Source organism: Lolium rigidum, chromosome 2 (assembly GCF_022539505.1).
Source record: "Lolium rigidum isolate FL_2022 chromosome 2, APGP_CSIRO_Lrig_0.1, whole genome shotgun sequence".
Taxonomy (NCBI): domain Eukaryota; kingdom Viridiplantae; phylum Streptophyta; class Magnoliopsida; order Poales; family Poaceae; genus Lolium; species Lolium rigidum.
This window is the reverse complement of record NC_061509.1, coordinates 161,266,640-161,292,263: the sequence shown is the minus strand read 5'-3', so window position 1 is coordinate 161,292,263 and position 25,624 is coordinate 161,266,640. Positions and strand designations below refer to the sequence as shown.

At 46.6% G+C, this 25,624-nt stretch overlaps 1 protein-coding gene across 1 annotated transcript; it reads right to left on the bottom strand.

Moving 5' to 3' along the window:
- Positions 1 to 15,030: 15,030 nt before the first annotated feature.
- Positions 15,031 to 23,016, bottom strand: LOC124692513 (DEAD-box ATP-dependent RNA helicase 8-like). Its single transcript, XM_047225904.1, has 10 exons — positions 22,494 to 23,016; positions 22,119 to 22,179; positions 20,843 to 21,077; positions 20,387 to 20,625; positions 18,811 to 19,062; positions 18,544 to 18,724; positions 17,798 to 17,886; positions 17,476 to 17,549; positions 17,229 to 17,391; positions 15,031 to 15,700 (listed from the first exon to the last, which is right to left on the bottom strand). The coding sequence occupies exons 1-9, from the start codon at positions 22,823 to 22,825 to the stop codon at positions 17,313 to 17,315; spliced, it is 1,542 nt and encodes a 513-aa protein (XP_047081860.1). The 5' UTR covers positions 22,826 to 23,016; the 3' UTR covers positions 15,031 to 15,700; positions 17,229 to 17,312.
- Between the last annotated feature and the right edge of the window lie 2,608 nt (positions 23,017 to 25,624).

Here is a 25,624-nt window from a genome sequence, read left to right as displayed (position 1 = left end):
TTTTCGGGATGAAGGCGTATGCGAAGAAAAAGAGGCGAGAGGGGGTTGTGGGCCCCCTCCTCACAGGGCGGCGCGGCCAGGCCTTGGGCCGCGCCGGCCTATGGGGTGGGCCCACCTCGGGTCCCCTCGGCTCCCCCTTCTGGCTCCCTTCGTCTTCTGGAAAAATAGGATTTTTCATATAATTTCCGTCAACAGTTGATCTTCCGAAATATTGCATTCTGACGGCGCTTTTTCCAGCAGAATCCTGACTCCGGTGCGCGATCCTCCAATAATCATGAAACATGCAAAATAGATGAAATAACATAAGTATTATCTCCAAATATGAAATATATCAATGAATAACAACAAATTATGGTATAAAACAGTGATGCAAATTGGACGTATCAGACCTCACCGACGTTTAAACGCCAGCGGCCAGAGCACGGTGGCGCCGCTGATTTAGGGCTCCCCTGGATGCGCGACTAGGTGCGTTCGAACGAGTACTGCAAGGCGAAGCGAATGGTGGTGGTGGTTTCCGCGGGGACTCATCGGAGTGTCGCCGGCAAAGGGGTACTGCGGCGGTTTACTCCGGCGAGAATCGACTCCGAGGCTACAGGATGCGAAACTCGGAACTAATAGGTGCAGGAGGTGCGCAAACTCACCCTTAAGCTCAAGGTGTGGTCAGCTCCAGCGATTGTTGACGGAGACGGCGGCGATTGAGCTTTTCTCGGCGAACCCGAGTGAAAGGGAACGCCGAAATTTCTCCTCGTCATGGCTCCCCTTGATGCTCTACTCCTCCAGAATGAACTACGAGGTCAGTCGCGTCGAATGAGCTGCGCCATGGCCTCCAAGATGACCTCCATCGACGGTGTCGTGCTCGACACCGGCGAACAGTAGAGGAAGAATGTGAGAGCTAGAGAGGGTATGGGAAGAAATGGATGGGCGGCGAAGGATTAGGGTTGCAACGCGGAGCTTGTGGTGCTTTTATAGCGCTCGAGGTGGTCTGGTTCATCGGCTCACCGGCGGTACGGGCCGAGATGCAATGGCGACGGTGAGCTGCATACGGGCGCGAATCTTGATGTCTTAGGATAGGCTCGGACGCGAGAGATATAGAGAGGGATTCTGGAACCTTCTGTGGCGTCCGGGACGTCCTTATCGTCGACGAGGGCGGCGTCTACTGGCGTTGCCGCGGTGTCGGCCTCAGAGAAGAAGACGACGACGGCGGCCTCCTGTTTTAACGCGAAGCGGTACGCGGCTCGGGCTGGGCTGAAGCTGGGCTGTGGTGGTGGGTTGGTCCTGGGCTCAGCTGCTGGGCTGCACGGCCAGGTAAGCCAGGTAAGCCTCCTTTTCTTTTTCTCTCTTTACTATTTTCTGTTTTGAATTTGCTATTTGAATTCAAATTTGAATTCTGTTTTGTTCTGCAGGTTATAAATTATTTGAATATCAATACAATTCGACAATAATGCTCACTGTATAGTTTTATTGTTTAAATAAACATTATTTTTTAATTGGATTGGTAGTTTGTGAGGTTTAATTAAAATAGAAATGAGTTTAGATTTTTATCCCACTTCTTTTTATTTGAGAACCAAATCTATTTAAGTGGTTTGAAATATATGCATGAGGAACATGTTATTAGGTCTTGCTAGTACTTAAGAATATGGATTGTTTACATACTTTAATTATGGCTAGAGTTTAGAATAGATGGTAATGAGGATGGAATTGTGTTATGATTTTATGTGGATAGTTATTTCCAAGGGTTTAGAGTTTTGCATACTCTTCATTAAGTTGCAATATAAGTAGGCATGAGGCAAGGCAGGGTTATGCTTATAGTCCAAGGTGGTACTTGGATTGAAATGCAAGGATGGTCTAGGGTTTTAATAGTGATCACCTAAGTGATACACAACTAGGATTAGGACTTGGGCAATAGCTAGGTTTATGTTTAATTTACTAGGGTTACTCCTCCTCACTTAAGTAGAATTATTGTGTCAAGGCAATCCTAAGTTTAAGTACAATAACAATACTCCTCTACACAAGGCATGATGATTGGTTTGGGATTAACTACTAGTGATATACTTATTATTTTATGTGATAGATGAGATCTATTAATCATATGGGTTTAACTTATCATCTATCTCTACAAGGTATGATCATGCATTAGACAAGATCTACTCATTCCTCACTAATCCCTCTTTAATATTCCTATCATCACACTCATCCTTGATTCTTAGGGTTTATAATTAATACCAAGTTGTGATGATTATGGAATTGGTTTCCTAAGGTAGTGCTAATGGAATAGGGTTCTCACCTCCAAGATCAAATATTGACTTGAACAACTAGGATTAGTACTTCTCTCATATTCTTGTATGAACATGTCTATGGTTAGTATTATAACTTCTCTCACTTCTCAATGTCTTGGAATATCCTAAGGTCCTACTCAAGAGATGATGTTATGATCCTCTAAATAGATGGGTTGCCTAGGAATTCTACCTTGGTCTCTTCTGTAGCTTGTTCTTCAGGAAATCTGATAAATCTGCATCTTGTGGTATGCCTCCACCTCCTAGCTTCTTCATCTTGATCCTAGCTAATGTATGGAGTGGCTCTATGTGTGTGTTTCCTTGTATCATGCTACAAGATGACCAAAAGGGATGGAGGGTGTGGTTCTATTTATAGGCTTGGGAAAGCTCTAGTATCATGACACATAGGTGGTGACTCTTGTGTTGGTTTGATGAGTAAGGTGCTTGGTTGTCATGCCCTCATCCATAGCAATCCTTTGAGCATGAGGTGGCATAGCTTGGAAAGCAAGTCATGTAGATATTTTCATCCTGTGGCATAGAGATTATCCTCTCATATGTTTTATTTTTGGATAGCCAAGTGGCATTTGTTACTAAATATCTTGTGAATGCTTTTATACTTGTGAATAGTGCACCATATCATGTATGATTGGATTTATGTTATAATATTAGTCAAAAAGTCAAGGTTGAAGGTTATTCCTTAAATTTGGATAGTTGGTTTTGATTTCACCAAGGCATGATCATATGAGTTTCAAAATACTCATAGTTAGTTTTATTCAAATAGTTTGAACTATAATTCGTAATGTAAATGGATTTAGTTTTATGATATTCCATATATTTAATAAGTTATGATTTAAATAAGAATGTGTGGCTTTTATGCACTTTAGACCCTGCGGTTTAACTTATTTGGTAATTGTTTTAGAATTGAATTAAATTACACACAAAGGGAGTTGCTAACTTTTAAGTGTTAATAAGTTAGAGTTTGATTCTTATAGAATGTGTTGTTCTAAATCTAGTTCCATTTGATCTAATCCATAGATCAAATCATCTCTACCCAAAATAAGGTTTTAGCAAAGATCACAGTGAAGTTTATAACGCTTGACTTGATGAGCTAATTCAATTCCATCAAGTCAAGTGAAACTTCAGTTACTGTGACAAGTTTTATTTGAAGGCGCGAAAATTCCACGGATTTTCTATGCATGAATGCAATGCACACTTTGGTGTTCTCTCCTTTTGTTGCCTCTAAACCTGGGACATTACAATGCAAAGCCTGTTGTTGATTACCAACGCCACCTTCATCCAAAAATGAAATAAGTGGTAAGAAAAGAGGTAATTAAATTCATTGAAGCTGGTATCATTTATCCTTTATAGCTGATTGTAAGTGGGTAAGTCTTGTTCATTGTGTACCTAAGAAAGGTGGAATCACTGTGGTTCCAAATAAGGATAATGAACTTTTACCTCAACGTTTTGTTACTGGTTATAGAATGTGCATTGATTTTACAAAGTTAAATAAAGCTAATCATAAAGATCATTATCCTTTTTCATTTATTGATCAAATGCTAGAAAGATTACCTAAGCATTCACATTTTTTCTATCTTGATGGTTATTCTGGTTTCTCTCAAATTCTTGTGCACAAAGATGATCAAGAAAAGACTACTTTTACTTGTCCCTTTGGTACATTTTCTTATAGAAGAATGTCATTTGGTTTATGCAATGCTCCTGCTACTTTTCAAAGATGCATAAATGCTATATTTGCCTATTATATTGAAAAGATTATGGAAGTATTTATGGATGATTTCTTTGTGTATGGTACCTCTTTCGATAATTTCCTATTCAGGAACACTTGTCTCATATAAGCACACACACTTTAGCTTGTCCTCTTGCTGCATAGAGGATTGGGCTTTCTCTCATTAAGAGCATTTACATATTGCAATGTACTTTATGTATTTTACTTCATTGCAAACTATACAACCAAAATACCAAAAACTACTACATCTTTATTATTGTTTGCTTGTCAACGCCAATAACCAATACCTTCAGCTCCTTGTGGGTTCGACAACCTTTCTTCGGAAAAGTACTACAATTGATCTCCTGCACTTGGGATCCATCATAGAGTTCAGCATTGCGATACTAAGAATAAATGTTGTAACATAATCCTTAGACCGTGAGAGCATATCTAATCACTGTCACCGGTGGATGCTTAGACATCATCAACCGCCACACCGTAACAGGGTGGTCATAAAGGTGTTGGGCTCAGGTATTCCAATGGGATGGGTTGCGGCGTATGTATCAATAGAGGGATTTTTACATCCGGGTGATGGATACATATTATGGGCCCACTAGGTCACGAGGATATGATATCACAAGAACGAGTTGAAAATGTTTGTCGATAACAAGATCGAACTAGGTATACAACATACAGAAGATCATGTCTTGGACAAACTAGGTATCGTGTGACAATGGGTTCCGGAACCCCCTAGTGGTCATTGATAGGAGAGTTGTCTCCATCATGTCTGCGCATTCCCGGACCCGTAGGGTGGCACACTTAAGGGTATTTGACGCTTTGGGATAGATTTGGGATCGTTGGAGAAAAGGGAGAGAACACCGGAATCGTTCCGGAGAGGTATGAAATAAGTTCCAAGGTCTATGAATTGTTCGGAGACTCAATTATATGTTTATTATTTAATGAATGAAACATTAAAAATATAATTTTTTTTGGGAAACCCCCTAAATGGGCCGCCGTTAGGTAGCCCATGAAAGGGAGTCGGTCGAACCCTAGGGGAAAGGAGGGGTCGGTGGCCCAAGGTGGGTCGACCGCCCCAAACCCTAACCCTAGGGGGAGGCTACGCATGGAGGGGGCGGCTGCGCATGGAGGGAGGCGGCGGCTTGGTGGACCGACCTCCTCTCCCATCCGGTGAACTATATAGAATAGGCAATTATAGGTCCATATCAGGTATGCCGACATGTTATGAGTAATTGAGCCGTGTTTGGACTCTGAGACCTAGCCCACTATATAAGGGCTAGGAGGAGATCTAGGACCTATGTCTTACGGCACGCCATTGTAAACCCTAGATTCAATATAATCTCGATGACTTTAGCCTCATCTCAATACACGTTGAATACCTCATTTGTATGACAAGTCGAGAAAACCAACATCGTTCTCTTTTCCCTGAAACCCAAGTCCAGGGCATTGCCGAGGTTAACCCTCGTCACCTGGGGCATAAAGCTGGCAGCTGTATCTGCATATGAATGTTGAAGTCACCGACGACAACATGTCCAAACACCTACATAAGAATTTGATTGAGCACCAATGGACATTGGCTCCCCATTAAGACAGGGAGTAGTCATCAATATCATCTTGTTTCGTTTCTTAATTGAACTATGCTATTTGCATTTTCATGCATGACAATGCATGCATAATTTGAAATATTTGGATGTAATAAATAAGTACTTTGAACCTGTTTTTTTGTGTTTGTAATGAACCCTTATTTGTTTGTTATATGGAAAAAATGGCAAAAAAACAAAATTTTCCCTGCGACGAACCAAATGTGTCGGGCCGCGGTGATACCCCCGGTGCAAACGGTCGCTCTGGCATTTCCAGCCATTATCGCGTCTGCAGCTCGACGCAAACGGATGTACACGGTCAATGTTGGCGTCCGTTTTGCGTCGGGCCGCTGGAGATGCCATTATCTTTACAAAGAAAAATTGTGGTGTTACCATAACCCTACTATGTCAATCTCTCGGTAACTTTGCGGATGCTTAGGGCATCTCCACCGAGTCGACACAAAACAATGACTTAAATGGTTCGTTTCTCTCTGCGGACAGAATTTGGGAGACGGTCCGGCTGGCCAGGCTAGTGCGCCCAGCGGAGCGAACCCATTGTGTTCACGCTTCCATTTTTGCTCGTTGTGTGTGGCCAACAAATCCCTGAAAAGAAAATGAAAATACCTCATAAACTGAGATTTTTATTCAAATTTCATTATATGTTACAGTTTGAATGAAAAGCAATTAAATTTAAAATACAAATAGCCCTCCTAATCGCCATCAGTAGGTGAGCGCAACGGCCCAGCTTCGCCATCGTTCTTCACGCGAGGCATACTCTCGCGCCCGGGCTGGTACCGGGAAGTCGACGGTGAGGCTTGAGCAGAGGCGAAACACTGGATCATCGCGAATCGCCGCCTCATTGTGAACTCCGTGTTCATGACGATTCGCTCCTCTTCGCGGCGGGTTTTCTCGGCGAGTTCCGAGCGTTTAGCTCAAGGATCCTATGTCGCTCGGTCTCCATGAGGAGCCGCCCAGCCTCCTCGGTAGGCAACCGCTCAAGGGAGACCGCCATGGGCTGCTGGTCAACCTGCTCTAGGATGCTGGCGGCGTTCCTTTGGTTGTGCGTCAGCCCGCAAGACTCGAGTATCGCCGCCCATTGAGGATCGGCCACGAGCTCCTGCTCCTCCTCGGCCGCTTCGCGCTGCGCGTCGACCTCATACTGCGTGTCCAGGAGGCCAGATGTGCTCGCTTAGGCTTGTGTTGAAGATGTCTGGCAGGCTCCTGCTGCGCTCCAGCTCCGGAGGCGGAGGTACAGGCATTGTGCGCATGTTGCGCCTCAACATAGAGTAGGTCCTGGCCTTGCGGCGAGGCATGCTGGCTACACGGCGACGACTCTTGGTGGTTGAGGAGTTTGGTGGTGATGAGCGCGACCCAACCTTTAAAAAGGACGAGGGCATTGGATGTCAGCGCGGAGCTCGAGCCATCGACATTGATGGAGGAGACAACGCAGCCAACGGTGGTAGTGATGGCCATAGCTGCAGCCGCCGGCCAGCCTTCTTTCGTCGGATCACGTCCAACGCTGCCTTCGGTCAGCTTTCTGCCTTCGGGTCGCTTACAAGCGAGCCCGCGGCACACGCATTATCCATGCAGCATCTGTACCGACACATAGCCACATAGGTTCCCCAAATTTGATGGTCTGATAGATCACGGTGAATGGATGGATCCTTTTGAATCGTCGTGGCCGATTCACTGTCCGCGCGAACCGATTCAACACGATGAGTCGATCCCCCTGGAGGTGCCTTTAGGGCATCTCCAACCGCGCGACCCAAACGGACGCGCTGGGCCGTCCGTTTTGGGCCGTTTGGGTGGCCGAACGGACACCCGGACAGCGGCCCGCGTCCGCGTGTCCGTTTGGGTCGCACGCTGCGCCCAACGCGCGGACGCACCGCATATGTAATTAAAATAACAAAAATAAAAATAAAAAAGGAAAGCAGCCAAAAATAACATTAAAGTAGTGGTTAATTAAACTTAGCCCTATTTTGGGCAATTTTTACACAAAAGAAAGCCCTATATGGACTTTAAACTATAAAAAAAAAAACCCTAGACAGGGTTTGCGAGCACGGTGGCCGCCGGCAGTACTACTCCCAGTAGTACTCGTCATCGTCGGCGTCGATGACGACGACGCCCCCCGGCGGCGACGCGCTGTTCCGGCTCGACACGCCGGAGGGCACCGGGGACTCCGGCCAGGGCTCCCACTGCGCCCTTTCCCAGGCGGACTGCGGGTTCGGCGGGCTCGCCGGCCTGCGCAGCCGTGCCCTCCGCGCGGACTCCTGCCGGAGCTGCTCCTCCGCTGCGGCCTGCAGCTCCGCCTGTAGCCGGAGCGTGGCCAGGCGCTCCTCCTCCGCCAGGCGCGCGGCCCGGCGCTCCTCCTCCTCCCGGAGCGCCGCCTGACGCGTAGCCTCCTCCTGACGGCGCGCCAGCTCGAGGAAGGCCCACGCCTCCGCCTGGGCGTCCTCCTGGGCCTTCCTGGCCGCCTCCTCCAGCGCGGATGTAAGGGTACATTGCCCCTATGTGTGGTTTTGGTAATTAATGACAACCCCTATGGACTAATGTTTTCATTGAGTTTATATGAAGGAATATTCCATAGGTACTACTTGCTCTCCATGTGTTGGATTCAAGTATGGATGCCATGAAGATAAAGGTATACCTGGTGTATTGGCATCAAGATCATCGGTATGAAGATATATATATGTGATATGATCAAGAAGAAGAAATGAAGATGGAGTTCTTATGTGGAACTCAATATTAGCCATGCTCTATCTTATGCGAGTATGAGAAGATACAAGGTTGAGTTGGGCAAGTTCAAGATGAGCATCTTGAGCGGATCACATGCTTGAAGCTTGCCGTCCATTTGGTGATAGTGGACATGTGAAGATGTGCATCAATGAAGCTTTCCCATCATTGTGTATGGGGGAGCATTTGTGAGTATACACGAAGCGACAATGATCAAGTGATGGGATGCGCAAGGCAAAGGTATGACCTTGATAGGTTTTCCTTTTACCGGTCTCGAGGTGGTTGATGGGAGACCGGATTATAGGATAGATAGCCGCACTATCAAGAGGGGCTTCCGGTTGGGTAACTTGATCACATCGTCTTAGGGAGCTCAATCCTTTGCATACTTTGCATATTCTTATTGCTTCTTGGTATTTCTCGGTGTGAGGTTCTTGAGCTTGTTGCTAGCTTTACAACAAGCCCAAGTTCATCGAAAACGGAATTCACATGCATCTTCTATTGCGTTTTCGAGGTTGGGTGATTTTACCGGTTATTCATGATATAAGGTTCTACCTTTTATATTCATGATAAAATCCCCTCCTACAGATTCTTGGGTTTTCACTTTCTATTAGATAGCATTTGTTGTTATCTTCCAAGCAAAATTGGTTTCATGCGATTCGGAGTTCGGGAGCAATTGTTATTAAAGAAAAAGAGAAAAGAAGAAAAAGAAAAGAAAAAAGGGGAAGGAGCCAGCCGGCCGGACCGGGCCAGGCGCCGGCCCACCCGGTCGAAAACCGGCCTGGGAACCGGTGCCATCCGGGCGGATTCCCGTGGGCCTGGCAGCCCGTCCGGTCGCGAGCCCGGTCACCGATCGGCCCGCCGCGGCGCCGCCCGGCCGAACCGGCCTCCCGCCGGACTGGGCCGCCTCCCCGCGCGGCCCGCTCCACTCCGCGCCGCCCACGCGCCGCCCCCGCGCCGCCCACGCGCCGCCCCGCGCGCCCTGGCCGGGGCTGGGCCTCACCGCCCCGTCGGCCCGCTCGCCCGCTGCCTGCCTCGCCCAGCTGGGCCGCCCACCGCCGTGCGCCCCTTGCCTATCCGCCGCCCAGCGCGGCGCCCGCCTCGCCCAGCTGCTGGTCCGGCTGGGCCGGACCCCAGACCGGCCTGGCCGGCCACAGCTCCGGTCAACCGGCTGGGCCGCCGGCTGGGCACCTTTTTGGGCCGTTTTTCCTGCGTTTTTAATGGTTCTTTTTTCCCAACGGTTATATTTTCTCCCATGCTATAAATAGCCCTTCTTCCACCTTGAGCAACTAGTTCTTCCCATTCTCTCTCCTCCATTGCTACTATTTGAAGAACTTGCTCTTCCCCTTGAATCCTCCAACCATTCTTGCTCATATTTGAGGATTTGAGAGAGGGGATCTAGATCTACACTTCCACCAAACCGTTTCTTCTCTAAGTGAGGGAATCTCTTGGGATCTAGATCTTGGAGTCTTTGGTTGACTTTTCCCCTTGTTCTTCCTCTCCAATCTCATCCTAGCATTCGTTGCTTTGGTGGGATTTGAGTGTGAAGGACTTGAACACCTCCGGTGTTCTTGCTTTGCATCATTGCATAGTGTTGAGCTCTCCACCACGATTTGTTCGAGTGAGAGACCGTGAGCTTGTTACTCTTGGAGGGTGACCTCCTAGTTGGCTTGGTGATTGGTGCTCCGGTGATCTCTTCAAGAAGATTGTGAAGAGGCCCGGGCTTCTCCTTCGTGGAGCTTGTGAAGTGGTTGTGGAGCTTGCCATCTCCGGAGCGGAGGAAAAGCTAACCATAAGGAAAGGGCCATTATCCTTCGTGGGTGTGGTTCGGAGAATAGGGTGAGCCTTCGTGGCACGGGGAATCCTTCGTGGGACCTCCACTCCTCCAAACGTGACGTACCTTGTTGCAAAGCAAGGGAACACGGGAATACATTCTCGTCTCCTCGTGCCTCGGTTATTTCTATACCCGAGCTCTCTTTCCTTGTGATAGCCATCGTGCTTGAAGTACATATATCTTGCTATCACTTGTGCTACATATATCTTGTGCCTATCTTGCTTAGCTCTAGTTGCTATTGTTACACTTAGTTGAGCTTAGCATATTTAGGGTTTGTGCTTGTAAACTAAACGATAGTTTAATTCCGCATTCATACAAGACAAATCCGCAAGAGTTTGTAATTGCCTATTCACCCCCCCCTCTAGGCGACATCTCGATCTTTCAGCGGAGGTGCGCAGCGTCTCGGCGAGGTGCGGCCATTTGGCAGCTCATCGAGGTCGCCCTGCTCGCGGGACGCCGCGAGCGCCGCCTGCAGCTTCGGGTCGTCCTCCTCCTCCTGGGACTGCGTCTGTGGCTGGGGCTGGGGCGCGGGCTCGTTGATGTAGAGGCCGCCGGGGCGGCGGCCAGCCCCCCTAGCAGGTGTGCGCGGCTGCGCGCGAGGCCGCGCCGTCGCGGATGTGAAGCACGTGCGCCGGCGCGCATCGTGCTCCACCTCGAACCACAAGTCCCAGTTGGGACTTGCGTCACCGTACGCGGGGTCCTGCTGGAGGTCCGCCGGCAGTTGAGCGCGGCGCCTCCGGATCTCGGCGTAGCGGGCGCGGCCGGAGCCCGGGATGGGCGGCACCGGAACCCGATCTGGGCTCGGGTGCCGGCCGTGGGGAGGTGCACGTCCCCCCACGGCATTGGGACGCCGGCGTCCCAGAACATCTGCGCCACCGCTACGGTGACGTTGATCCGGTCGCGTCTGGGCGTCGCCGGCGGCCCCATGGCGAACGGCGCCGGCGCGACTGTCCGGCTACTGCCGGCCTCGTGGTCGTTGGCGGATGGCGAGAACTCGCGCTTCGGGGCCATGGCGGCGCGGCAGCTTCGAGCTCGCGCGTGCGGCCGGAGTGGAAAGTGGGGACTAGATAGGGACAGTCCCCTTCCCCAGTCCACATTTAATAGGACTGGGGCACCGACAGGTGGGCCAGCCACGCGGACAGGCGGACACGCGAGGACGCCGCGTGCCATCCGCGGCCACGCAAACCCGGCCCAGATTTGGGCCGGGTTTGCGTCGTTCCGGACGCCGCGGCCGTCCGCTTTTGCGGTGCGTCCCCGCGTTGGGCCGGATTTTTGTCCGGCTGGACCCATCCGGACACGCGGACGCGGGATGGGTCGCCCGGTTGGAGATGGGCATCTCCAACCGGGCGACCCAAACGGACGTCCATTTTATCCGTTTGGGTCGTCCGGCGGACGCGCGGATGGCATTCGGACACCGGTTTCGGGTAGTGCTCCCCAACGCGCAAATGACCCAAATATACTAGTACTAGTACTAGTACTAGTTCCAGTTCCAAGTGTGGCCGGAGCCTTTGCCGTGGCTCGACGGAGTCGTCCACGAAGCGTCCCTCGGCGTCGATGAGCGCCTGCGCGTTGACGGCGCCGGCCCTGAAGCGCGCGTAGTCGAGCAGCGGGCGAGGTGGGCGGCGGCGGGGGCAGCCACCGCAGGCGAGGCGGGCGGCGGCCACGGGAGAGTGGGCGGCGTCGGGGGCAGCGGGGCCGGGCTCCGCGCCAGGCGAGACGCGTGGCGGCCACGGCGGAGTGGGCAGCGGCCGGGGCCGGGCAGGACGCACTCTGCGCCGTCGCTCCGATGCGTGTCGACCTCCGTCGCGCCGGCGGCGACCAGGACGCGCAGCGCGCGCCGCAGGTGATCCCGCTGCTTATCCGCTGGTTCTCCGTCTAGCCGGCGGCGACCAGGACGCGCACCCACGCGCCCCCCGCGCTGCTCTGCGCCGCGTGCGGCCGGCGTTGTTCTCGGAGCGGCGTGTCGCGCGGCGGCGGCGGCGGAGCGCGCGCGCGCGGCGGCAGCGAGGGCGCGGGGCGCGGCGAGCGCGGCGGCGGCGGGCGAGGGCGCGGCGGCGGCGGGCGAGGCGCGCGGCGGCGCGGCGGCGCGGCGCGCGGCGGCGGGCGAGGGCTCGCGGCGGCGGCTGGCAGGAGCGCGCCGGGTCGAGGCCGTCGCGGGCAAGGGCGGCGTGGCTGTCGAGAACGGCGAGGCGAGGCCGTCACGGCGGCCGTGGGCGGCGCGGGCGACTGACACGGGCGGCGACGGAAATGGAGGAGAGGGGCGGCGCGGAGGGGCTCCTGGCCGGAGGGATCGCCGCAGGAGAGCTCTCGTGGCTGGAGATAGAGGAGAGAGAGAGAAGGCACATGGATGTGTGGCTGCAACCTGCAAGTGGGGTTCATCCGGACACAGACGGACAGAAAGGGACACGCGAGGACACGCGCGGGCGTCCGTGGCCACGCAAAAGCTTCCCAATTTTGCGCCAGCTTTGGGTTGAGCCGGACAATAATTGCTGGCTTTTTGGGTATGGGTATCCCCGTTGGATGCAGTTTTTACCCAAACGGACGCGCGGGCTGTCCGTTTTGCGTTTTGCGTCCCCGCGTTGGAGATGCCCTTACCTTTACAATTTTGGTCAGTCCAAGTACAGAGCGGTCGTGTTTTGGACGCTGGCGTTTGTTATCGCTGGCCGTGAGCGTAGCGGCGCCGCACATACATGTGGCTGCTTCCACGGGCAGACCACCGGCAGAGGCACCCAGCAAGGACGGCGATGAGTGGAAGTTGTACCTGGAGGGGAGTAAATGGCGCGAGCAGGGCCGACGAGACGACGACGACGACGACGTGAAGGTGAAGGGAGTAGCCTTAAATGAGCCGTCTGGCCTACGAGTGCAGCTCGGATTCTGAGCTCGAGTAGAGTACATGTGTGTGGGGGTTCTCGCGCGCGTGAAATTCAATGCGGAGCTCAGAGTTCCCTGCGTCGCTGCGACCGGCGACGGGCTGCTGCCGCTGCATGCTCTGGCGCGCAGCCGCAGGAGGGCATCCCCATGATGGCCTCGCCGGGCAGGTGCTCGGCCCCGTCCCTGAGCCGGCCGGTCCTCGACGTGTACCGCCACTGTCGTCGCTACAGCGCCACGCAATGCCCCTGTAGCGATCGACCTAGGTGGTGCATCGTGCGTCCGTCACAGGGGGGCAGATAATGAGATAAGCCAAACGCATGGTATCGTTCCATCATGCTTTATGGTACAGGTACATGTACATGTACAGGAAGGCTTACATAAGCTGCAAGTTTGTGGCTGCTCACGTAAGAAGTCGTCATGATGATTTTCATCCAGTTTTGGATAAATTAACTAGGCAGCTCTTTCCTTACTTGATACTTTCTCTGTTTTAAAACAAGTTTATCAGATTTATCTACATAACGGAATTTTTTCGGACGTGGGTACTTCTAATCCGATTTTAGGCCTTAAGTTGCATAGTTGTTCGATCTCTGAGTCACAAAAAAATTGGGAGGAGGAGTTTTCCTTCAGTTTAAATCTTTTGGAGAGCTAGAAATACGAATTTTGGGTTTAACAAGTTATCAGGTTCATTAATATCTAGGTCCATTGCTCCTTAAATTTGCATGTATCTACGCAATAAAAACATGTTTAGATACGTATGAATCTACATAAATCTACGCACTTATTTTTTAACGTATAAGTATACCTTAAGGCAAATCTCTTCCGTACAGTCCTCTCTTTTCTTAACTGAAAAACATCGCCGCAACCTGCTTAGGACTCTCCTGCTATGTGCCAATTTTTCAAAACTTTGGGAGCGTTAGAAATACAAATTTTGAGCCTGGAAAGTTATTAAGTTTATGAGTATATAGGTTTCATTGCGTATTTTCGCTAAACTTACACAATAAAAACGTGTTTAGATACGTACAAATCTAGACAAATATTTGCAATTATTTTGGAACGGAGAAGTATACCTTAAGGCAAATCTCTTGCCGCCGTTTCAAAACAATAATTTCCGGGTTAGAATGGCGCAACCTGTGTAGTATTCTCCTGCTTATGTGCCAATATGTGATAGTCGTACTCCGTACGACTAACTCCCTAGGTCACTAAGGTATGTGAATTGTGAATACATACTGGTACAGTGGTACTAGTACTAGTAGCAAACAGGCACTCCTGCCTTCATTGCATGACATCAGAAACGTGACCAAGAAAAGGATGGCGCAGGGGTCGAAACTCATCACCTGAAACTGAAAGCGATGGCACTTGAAAATCGATATGGGGGGAAGCAGAAAACACTGCTACCATTGCATGCAAGGCGCAGCGGAAGCATACGCTTGCTACACTAAAATATACCGGACTGCATCCGATTCAGGACTGTGTTTGAATATTTCCTAGACAACGTCCTTTGACTTGTCCCATGCTGCCCAAACTCCAGGCTAAAAATGGCTGCCACGGTATCACGGGGACAGCCCTTTGCCACTCTCAGATTACCTGCCCATGCACTCCAAGGAGAGTCTGGCCAGCAGCGGTAAGTTGAATTTATGTAAATCCTCGTGAAGCAAGGGGATTCATTGCTCATGATTGCATTTACCCTTCTGTTCTTGGTTGCCAAATTTTGAATTTTCAAAACCATCGACAACATGCAAGACCAATCCCTTGGTTGATTGCTCATTTGTAATACTCCGTACCTACAGTAAAACATTACTACTATTGCACAAATACCTACAGTAAAACATTACTACTATTTGCAAATTGTTTTATTTCATCACAGATGTAACGTAGCACAGGACGAACCAAGAAAATGAGTGGTCACAATGAAAAATGACATCATTTTCCAGAACAGGTATCAGCAGATATGCTCTTTTATTGCACAAATACATTGTCAACTTGGAAAGATAATGCAGAATCTGAGTATCATGACATACAGGCACACTGCCTAGTCATGCATGATGCAATTGCAAGACTGCATAGCACAATGCAGTTCACTGCACATTATTGACAAGCCAATATCCAGTTCACAGCCACAATCAGACGGCCCAAGGCCACTGCTATGCATGATGCAAGAGCAGGACTGCATAGCAAAATGCAGCTCACTGCACATTATTGACAGACTAATGTTCCAGTTCACGATCAATAGCTGAAGGCCCTAGGCTCCTAGCAGCCACAAGGCATTGACAGTTCAAAGCTCAAGTTGGACGACCCACTTCTGATTGACAAGTCAACAACACACGGCCAAGCTGGGACTTGAGTCTTGAGTACCCACTTGCGTGCACCAACAACGCAGACACACAACCAGTAAGTAACAGGGTTAAAATGTCCTGCCAGAGATAGCTAATGACACCACCAAGGAAAGACGGGAACTATGATTGAAAGAATTAAAAGGCCACGGCTAGCCCAGGAACAGGCACCTAGCAATGTACAACCGCTGTGCGCCTGAGAGTAACAGGGCGTTTGCCCCTTGTTAACCACACTAATGTTAGCATAACGAGGTCCATCAGAATTTGCCAAGCTGGATGTCTTGTCTCACACATGATCCACAATAATGTTCCCATACACCACAGGTGGCCCACATTAAAACCTGCACACATGATAGATAGGTAAACATAAGCTGTAACAAGAGGTAAACCGTAAACGTAAGAACGGAGAACATAATCGTGGATTAAAATCGTGCCTATGTACTGTTAGAAACTAGCAACATGCAAAATACAATCATTACCCAAAATCTAACAGCTGGTTCGACAACAACCTGGTAATTCTCTATAATAAACACCAAAAAAACAAATTAGCAAGTAAGAAAGGGGTGTCAAGGCCATCAGGACTTTAAAAAGGGAATTAGCACTTAGTAAGCTTTTTGTTTTAAAATAGTTGATTTAGATTTGTCTATATTTGTATACATACTAAAATACGTCTACAAATATGCAAATCTTGATAAATCCATATCAAATCATTTTAGAACGGATAAGGTAGGAGTAGTTAAATTTAATCCATCAAATATGCATTCAGATGTGATATGGGAGGCAGATTTGATCATAAATCCGCACGTTCTTTGACATAGCTAACAGGGTCCATGTGAGTGCAAAGCTTGGTTGAAACATCCTCCGCATAGGCAATACAGGTGGCGCCCATGTGACAAGAACTAATCAGACTCAGTCCGATATTGCCATGCAACTGCCACGCCGGTTGCATGTGCCATCCAGCGGGTGGGGTCTATGTTTCCAATAGCAACGCAGTAACATAGACAATGGCAGGTCACTAGGGCCAAAAGGTGAAACATCCATGTGCCGTTTTATGATAAAAATCTGGATTACATACACTTCTGTTACAAGAAATACTTCAATGTGTAATATTACAATGTTTTTTCCGTTCTACTAGTTTTGTGAAGTGTTATGTTACATTAAATAGTTCACAAGATAAAAAGAAAATGGAGTAAGCTGTTTCAATTTCACAGCCGTACTAATATGTAACCATACGTGATATCTCACAAAAGGCCCAAGGCGACCTACTTGTGATGTACTAAATTTGTCAGAAGCGAAAACCTACAGAGGAACAAAAACTGTGCAGACAACCTACAGCGGAACAAAAATTGTGAAGATCTGCAATCAGTTCTTACAGTAAACCAAGCCCATGGATGTCACGCCACCCCCACGTGACAAACATCCAATGGATGGGGTCTATGTTTACAGAAGTAGCATAGACAATGGTGGGTCAGGTAGGGCCAGAAAGGTGAAACAGCAATGTGTGTTTTATGAGAACAATCTGCCTTACATGCACTTCTGTTACAACAAAAACGACTTCAATGTGTAGGTTTACAATATTTTTCTGTTATATAAGTAGTTTGTGGAGTGTTCTTTTCCGTAAAAGAATCGACTGAGATAAAAGAAAACTGCCTACTCTGTATTAAATTCGCAGCTCTACTAATATGTAAACCTAGGTGATCCATTTGCGATGGACCAAATTTGTCAAAAGTAACAACCTGCAAAAAAGCACAAAAACTTGCGCAGATATGCAGGCAGTTCTCACAGTTAAACCAGCCCATGGATGTCACACCACCCCACAAGACAATGGAACAGTACAAACTTCAGGTGAGAGTCAAAGAACTTGATTACCTGCTAGGTGATGAGATGGTATGTACAAGAGTTGTCTTCTTATTACTCTCAGAGAAAGTGAATACATGTGAAGAAAGTATCCTATCATTGGCAATATATGGCCTGGTCTATCTGAGGGGGAATTGGCTTTATCTCAGTCCCAAGCTCCTGCTCAATCCTATACCTGTTCGCAGAAACAAAATTCTGTCAAGAGAGAAACTACGAAATTAAAGACCTCATGAAATTTGCGGTAGGAACATGGTCATACAAGTTAAACCGGTCCTCGTAGGTGATCAAATTCACAGCCAAACCAAGGTGACCAAATCTTCCAGATCTACCGACCTGTAAGGCCAAAAAAGGTCAAGCGAATAATTAAAAATCACAGTGGGAGATATACTACCAACAGAAGGTAAACAAAATGACGTCAAGGATAACCATTTACAAGATATAAGATTTCTATTTCACTGTGCCGATAACAAAAGGCATTAAAATTGTGGACCAAACAGAATATTATACAGAGGGCAACATAAAAACAACAATTTGATTGTCACAGTGCGAGAATTAAGTAAAAGATTATTTCAATGCCATACCCTGTGGAGATATGTTTCAGAGCTCTTGGGGAAATCAAAATTGATAACAACATTAACAGCTTGAATATCTATCCCCCTTGTGAAAAGATCTGAAAAAGATATGACCACAAACATAAGAAACTAGAAAAAATTATATGCCACACAGCCCAGACTTCTTTCAGCACCAAGTAAACGATTTTACTAGTCGCGACCCCACATGCTAAAAAATCAGCAGCAACAGAATTGTTTACTTAATAAATTCACCAATGAATTGATTCTGCTCATAACAAGCAGTTAATGAAATTCCAAAAGTAACCACGGTAAAATGGACAGGCATGAAAGGACACTATTAGGTTTTCTTTTGCATTATCTCTTTATCTGCCAGAACTAATTTGTAACTATCATCATTTTAGTTAGCCATTCGAAATTTGACAAGCATGTCTTGATGGATTGAACTCACTATCCAAAGTTGTATCAACAAAGTAAACAGATGATTATTGAAGACAAAACATATAGAAATGATTGGCCCAAATAAGAATTCTATGTCAACTGTTGAAACAGTATATTCGCCTTTTCATCAAAATAAAGTTCATAATAACAGGTATGAAGACATAAGCTAAATTGAGTGGTCCAAATATTTTACTTGTAGTGCGAGAACACAAACAAAAAGGGAAAGATGAACTATCACAAGTTTCTTATCTCTAAACAAAATATTTACTTGTTCAATGTCCTTCAGAAAGAACATGGGGAATACAGAAGAGACTTACCTGTACATACAAGGTTCCTGCATGCCCCATTACGGAAGTCATGGAAAACTCTGTTACGGTGGTCCTGCAGCATTTTTGCATGGATGTAGAAGCAGGAGTAGCCAAGCTCCGTTATCTTTTTGGCTAATAACTCAACACGATTCACAGAGTTGCAGAATATTATTGACTGATTTATTTGAAGCTGTATGGATATAAACATAAAACGGATTAGTTATATGTTATGCAGGAGATCAAAATGCCTAACTAAATTAAGAAACAAAGTCAAACCTTGGAGAATAGGGTGTTAAGACAATGAACTTTCTGTCTTTCTTCTACAAAAGCATAAAACTGTGTAATTCCCTTCAGTGTAAGTTCATCCATGAGGTTAATGACATAAGGTTTAGGCAGATATTTGTCCTTGAACTCCTTGACAGTCACAGGGAATGTTGCTGAAAACATTAAAATCTGTCGACTTGCAGGAAGGTAACGGATTAACTGCTCTATGGAAGGTTGAAATTCAGGAGAGAGAAGCTTGTCGGCCTGCACGAAAAGGCAATAACTCTCATAAGGAAATCACAAAGATATATATGTAGATGTATTTATTTACTGACAGCCCCAAGACTGCAGAACCAAAATAGTGCAATATCAAGCAAACTCAGTTCAGCATAAATTAGACGAAAATATAGCAGACATTTCATTGTAGTATTCTAAATAAAAGATGAAGCCTAGGGCACCACGTTATCTCTCATTTCCAGCTACTATTTGTCCTTATGAAGCATTACTCATTTCTTTTACAGACTAACGCTTACTATTTGGCCTAAGAACCGTATCTCGTTTTCTCCACTGGGTAATTACTGCTTCCAAATATACATATTCTCTAATGATCTTTCTAACATTCTCATAGTTATTTACAACTGGGCTAAACAGTAACGAACTTAATATTTACAATTTGATTCGAAAAATGCTATTTCTTCGATAGGGACCAGAAAGAGCAGCTTGATACAACAGTTGAGGGAGGAAACGTGTCTGTTTTCTTTAGAGGCAAACAGAATAACAATTTAACTGGTAACTGCTAGAACAGGGGGTCACTGGATCAGGCAATTGGCAACCCATGAAGTTTTCTGGCACTCATTTGAGAAAGTAAAATTGCTAGGAATACATATATGAGTGCACAGTTTTTATTAGAGATACCTACAGTACACGAGCTTTTTTTCGGACAAGTGGTTTGGTTATAAATGAGAACATACAACTGCACGATCAAATAGTTAAAAACTGTCCATCTAAAATTATTTTCGTAAGGTACTTCTAGAATGACAATTGAATGGATGGTGTAGATGCAAGGAATATTTCGTTTGCTGATGAACTCTAGGTTTGCAACTACAGTATTGGCGGGGATAATTTCTTAGCTCCATATAATTCAAGCCATGTTTGGTTTGTGTACTAGTGAAATCCAAAATTCCTTATGTGTAAATCCCTATGTTATATCAAAGTAGTAACCACAGTTTGGCAAGCCTAAGCGCATCTTTGCACGCTTTTCTGATGCGTGTACCTTGTAATTGGCAAAAAAATGAGTATTGCCACAGGTGTGGCCACAAATAAAGCAGTTAAGCAGGTGTTTAACTCTGTCAAAAATGCCTAACTCGCGGCATAGCAAAGCATGGCAATGTTTTGTTGTGTGCTAGTTGCCAGGAGTAGCCACAAAAACTGTGGCTTGGTAACCTTTTTGGCAAACACATACAAATATAAGTGAACAGATACTGACTATGGACTAAGATGATAAAATCCACATAATACAACTAACCCAGCCATTTACAAAGCAATACAAGCAACGTGACTGTATTTAGACAAGCTTACTATGAATTACCTCGTCCATAACAAGCATTGAGCAGTCCTTTAAAATGCAAACACCTTTCTTCGTAAGATCCAAAATACGCCCAGGCGTTCCAACAAGTAAATGGACAGGTTGATGTAGACGAACAATATCATCCCTCAGGCTAGTTCCACCAGTGGTGACCATAACTTGGATCTTCAGGTGCTTGCCAAGCTCTTTACAAACTTGTGATGTCTGTAGAGCCAATTCCCGTGTGGGAACAACTATAACAACTGCATATCACAAGAGGAAGCATTGCATTATTAAAACCTTATAGTACAATATAGCCGACAGGTGTGCACATACACACACACAAAGAAAACTCCAAAGTTGAGAAAAAACAAGCATACATGTCAAAACATCTACCAGCTCTTACTTATCATCAAGCAAGTGGTAACAATTTGACCTGTAAACAGTATCTATCAGATTAAATGAGGGTGTAGCACAAACCTTGAATAGTGTTTTTGTCTTGATCAATCTTTTCAAGTGCAGGAATACAGAATGCAGCAGTCTTGCCAGTTCCATTTTTTGCTCTAGCAAGAATATCACTTCCAGTTAATGCAATAGGAATGCTTTCTTCTTGGATAGGAGAGGGTTTTTCAAATCCTTTCTCATATATTCCCATCAAGAGTTCACGCTTGAGAAAATAGTCTTCGAACTCATTTCCTTTGGTGGCAGTAACATCCTATGTGTAGAAAAAAAAATAGATAATTAAGAGCACGCCAACATGCAAAGCAAGGAAGCAACATACTAATGCATTAGCTCACCATAACATCAAATAGCAATAACACAAGAGGAATAAAATAATCTAGATGATGAAATGTAATCTCTACTACAGATGCAAACTCAAGACATGCTTAGTTTTAACAAATGTACTCACAGCACAAGTAAGCTCTGAAACATGTACAGAACCATTTAACCTCCTGGATAGCTGATGCATTCCCACCAAAGTGTGGGCAACATTTATAACCTAAAGAAATGAACTACAGTTGCTATGTAAGAAATTCACTACAGCCCACCCGAAAAGTTACTAGGTGCCAGATGGAGTAGGGCACAAGCTACAGGATCCAATCAGGATTGGTACATGTTGGATCAAATTCAGCATTAGTGTTAAGTTTGGAATGCTGCAAGAACCTTTGGTAAAGTATTCACAGTTCACACTAGTCCTGTTGGAGTCTCATGTGTAAGTCATCTCTAAGAGGCAGACATGTCTGATTGAACCAAGCTAGCAAAAAAAAGTCTTAGCCATGATCCATCGTCTGCCTCTGGTGCCTCCATCACCCCTTACAAAGCACCAGTAAGCCAGCAGCACAGCACCTGCTGGCTGAGGGTTCAACAGTGGAAATTGAAAATCCATAATCTAAATTACTAGGGTTCATATGCGAGTATTATCATTACAATAATTTCTTACTTATCTCTGTTGCAAATGCAAATAACTAGCATCGACTACCAAGTAATGACATACTGACTTGCAAGTTCTAGTGTGGAGATATCACATGGATTTCAGAAACCATTGTTCAAACCTAGGTTCTCCACAAATCTAATCAAAGAACACAAGCATCAAAAGATAACAAATGATGATAAAATGAAGGAAGTCAAGAGTAGAATTTGTACCACAACAACAAAAACTAGTGGCAAAGCAGATATGGCAACCAACACAATTCTACGTTCAGGGACTCCTGGTATGGAAAGTACCCACAATCAAGTAAAGAATGGCAAGAATTACCTCCGTCCTGAATCGTGTATCTGCGGGTGGAAGCTTCAGTTGGGCCTTCCAATCTTGCGAACTGCACAAAACAAGCATAATTGCTGAGTAGCCATCTCCAGTTCTAGTTTCTCCACTGACGTGGCTATTCATGACCACGACTAACTTAATGACGCGTTACTTGGTTGTGAAACTACTCGTGTTACAGCCCAGTTACAAACATAGAATGCAGAAAACTGATGTGGGCTCGTCAGATCAGAAAAGGAAGTGGCACCCAACTGCGTTTGGTTGGCTTTCACAAGCTACATTGGTGGTCCGCTTAAGCTATGCGTTGAGGCAACAGATACCAGAACCTGCAAATCGCCGTCCAAACTACAAGGCCTCCGATCTACTTACCTAGAATCGTTGCCGACCGCCGTCGGGGATGGCGCCACAGCCTTCGGCCCGCTGGTCCCGGGCGCGCCCGCTTCGCTCGCGGCGATCTGGTTTCGCCGCATCCACTGCTGCTGCTGCTGCTGTTGCTGATGTTGCTGCTGCTGTTGGTGGTGGTGGTGATTTTGGTGTTGCTGCTGCGGCTGGCGCTGCACGTACTGCTGCTGGTGCGCCGCCGGCGTCTGCTGCTGCTGGTGGTGGTTCTGCTGCGAGAGCGGCGGGCCGCGAGCGTAGTAGTTAGGGTTTCCGCCGCGACCATTGCCGGTTCCGGGAGGGTACCTGGCGCGCGGATCCATGGGTGCGAGGAGGCCTCAGATCTTGTCGGGACTCGAAGAGGGAACGGGCGGATCGAACAGCGCCGAGGAGATCGGCGACGGGGAGAGGATCCGGGTGGTGGAATCTAGGTTTCCGGCGCCGGATCAGGCGCAAGTATTCGTGGGTGTTCGTCGCTGGGAAGGAGACGACGGGAGAAAGCTAGGGCAGCGGCGAATTGGAATTGGTGGGGGAGACAATTACGAGAATAGCCCTGGCAGTTTTCTTATAGGTACGGGAGCGAGTGCAATGCTTCTGCCTGTTTTCACAGTTTCACGTGTACCAAAAAAAATTCCAATTCTGAATATGATGAAAAGAAATGTAAATATATCTCTATCTCTTTATATATTATATATTATATTATATACTGTATAAAAAGGAAAAACTGGTTATGTTTCCTCCGGTCGGAAGTTTTTCGTTCTATCTGACATATTTTCATCTGAAAACAATTCATCAGGCAACAATCTCGTCGAACAATTTCATCCTTGTCGTCCCACCTAGGCCGTGTTGCCCCTTCATGCCTCCAAATGGGCCAAGCCCCCGCAGACACCGCCTCCCAAAAAATCAGCTCCCTCACAGTAACCTACTAATCCACACATGACCTGCTGCTCTCTCCCTGAAGGCCTCTTCCTCTCCTCCCTGCATAGCTCTGGCCTGGATCACACGAGCGTCCCAATTTCGGCCAAGATCCGCCGACAACGCAGCACACACGAGCGGGATTTCAGCATGGCTGCAACCCTCCTTCTGCACCACTTCCCTGTAAGATTTTCCAACCTCCTATCCCATTTTGGTTTTCACCTAATTAATAAGTTATCAACTAAGGACAAAAACCAAAAGCGCTGAGCTCTCCGGCAACGGTGGCCGGAAATAGCTTGATAACTACCAGGTACACAAATCAATTATAGCTAGTTTCGAAATAAATATATCGAACCACGAGGAGTTACTAGTTAAGGTCTTAATGCACCTTGCTACTATATATTAAAGGCTACTTGTATGTTGTTCTCTAATCTCAAATTAAGGTGTTTTAAAGGATGGTTGTAATTGGTTGCAAGAAGGTAAACAAAGTAATAAGTAAAAAAAGCTTTATGAGAAATGGATTGAAACTTCATAAGACAAAGTGTTCCCGGGGATTATTGGATCCACCTCTACCATTAGGATTCATGTCATATAAATATGCTTTTAATCATATTGTGTGTGGGGAGAACTCTATAACAAGATGCGCCCAGAAAGCCATCGGACATCGCATCTCTAAATAACCACAACAGCTAGTTTTCTGCAAGGCACATATTGACTATTGCTATTAGGAATTTCACCCCATGGTTACCGATATGAGCTTGGTGAGTCCCTCTTATCTCCCTCATCCATGTATTAAAGTGTCGATACGGTAATGTCACTTCTCGTCGTTCACTTTACCACACTTCAAAGGGTAGTTCTCTCTCGAGACCACAAGGCAAATATTACATGGTGCACAACATATTAATACTTAAAACCATAGATCATCTTAGATTCATCTCATATTCATGCTAGGGTTTCTCCATCTCCCCAAGAACTAAATAAATTACTCACACATGAAAACAATCAAGAACATCATCATAATCTTATGGATGGGATGGAAGTAATGGAACGAATTCAAATACAAATCTACAATAGTAGTCAAGATTACAAGTATGGTTGAAGGAGAATGGGATCAGTGATGGTGATGGAGATGCAGCGTTTGATGATGAAGGGGATGATACCTTGTCCTCCGATGATCCGCGTAGCAGCCCAGATGATGTCTTCTCCAAAGTTCCTTCTCTAGATCTGACCAGGGGTGGTGTTTCTGTGTTTTTCGAAGTTGACTGTCTCAAATCTCTCTGCCGTCAACGCGAGATGAAAGTATTTGACGAGGCGGTGCTCCTGACACACCATACAGGCGGATGGTACGGGCGGGCTCCCCTCATACCGATGCCCGCTAAAACTACTGGAAGTTGTCCTCGCATCCTCCCTTCGCCCAGGTGCATAATTAAGTGCTAAAATGAATTTTATCACGTCAAAATACTATAAATTATAGTTTTTATTGATATTTCATCATTGCCTTATCATTTTAAGATCATGTGTAGACAAGCATAAAAGGTGCGGTAGCGCGGTGAAATGCAAAAATCCTATTAGTACTCAATGATATGTTACTGAAATAACGGTGTAAAAAACATGCTAAAATGCACTCATCACCCATTATGGAGTTGGACCAACACAAGGAATCAAAAAACTGGATTGGCACGTCATATCGACTTGGAGTACAAGAAATAGGACTCTCAGAAGGTCAAGAAGGCAACTTCAATACGTAGTCGACTAGGACACTTGTAAACCACCCTAGCATGGTTGCATATATAAAGCTAAGTAGGGGCGCCCCTTAGGATATGAAAACATAGATGCAATATATTAGACCTATATACAATCCCTCCGCCTCCAGCGGCACCCTGTAACACAATTATGATAATATACTCGATTGCTAACGAGGATGTAGCGATCCTCAGCCGGGGACGTGAACTTGGTACGTCATATACCTATTCTTTCTCCCGGAATCTCCATCATCGTATTCTCCCTAAAACCCAAGTCCATGATCAAATGAACATTGCCAAGTTCACACCTCGTCACATGGGTCTGCGTTATAATCAAAAGTTGGAATACTCCTCTTGCTACTTTGAGATATCAATATACTGTAATAACCCAGAACATAGGATCATCGAAGGGTAGATTTAGAATTGGGATGTGCATTTTGATGGCGCGTGAAACACGCGTCTGTT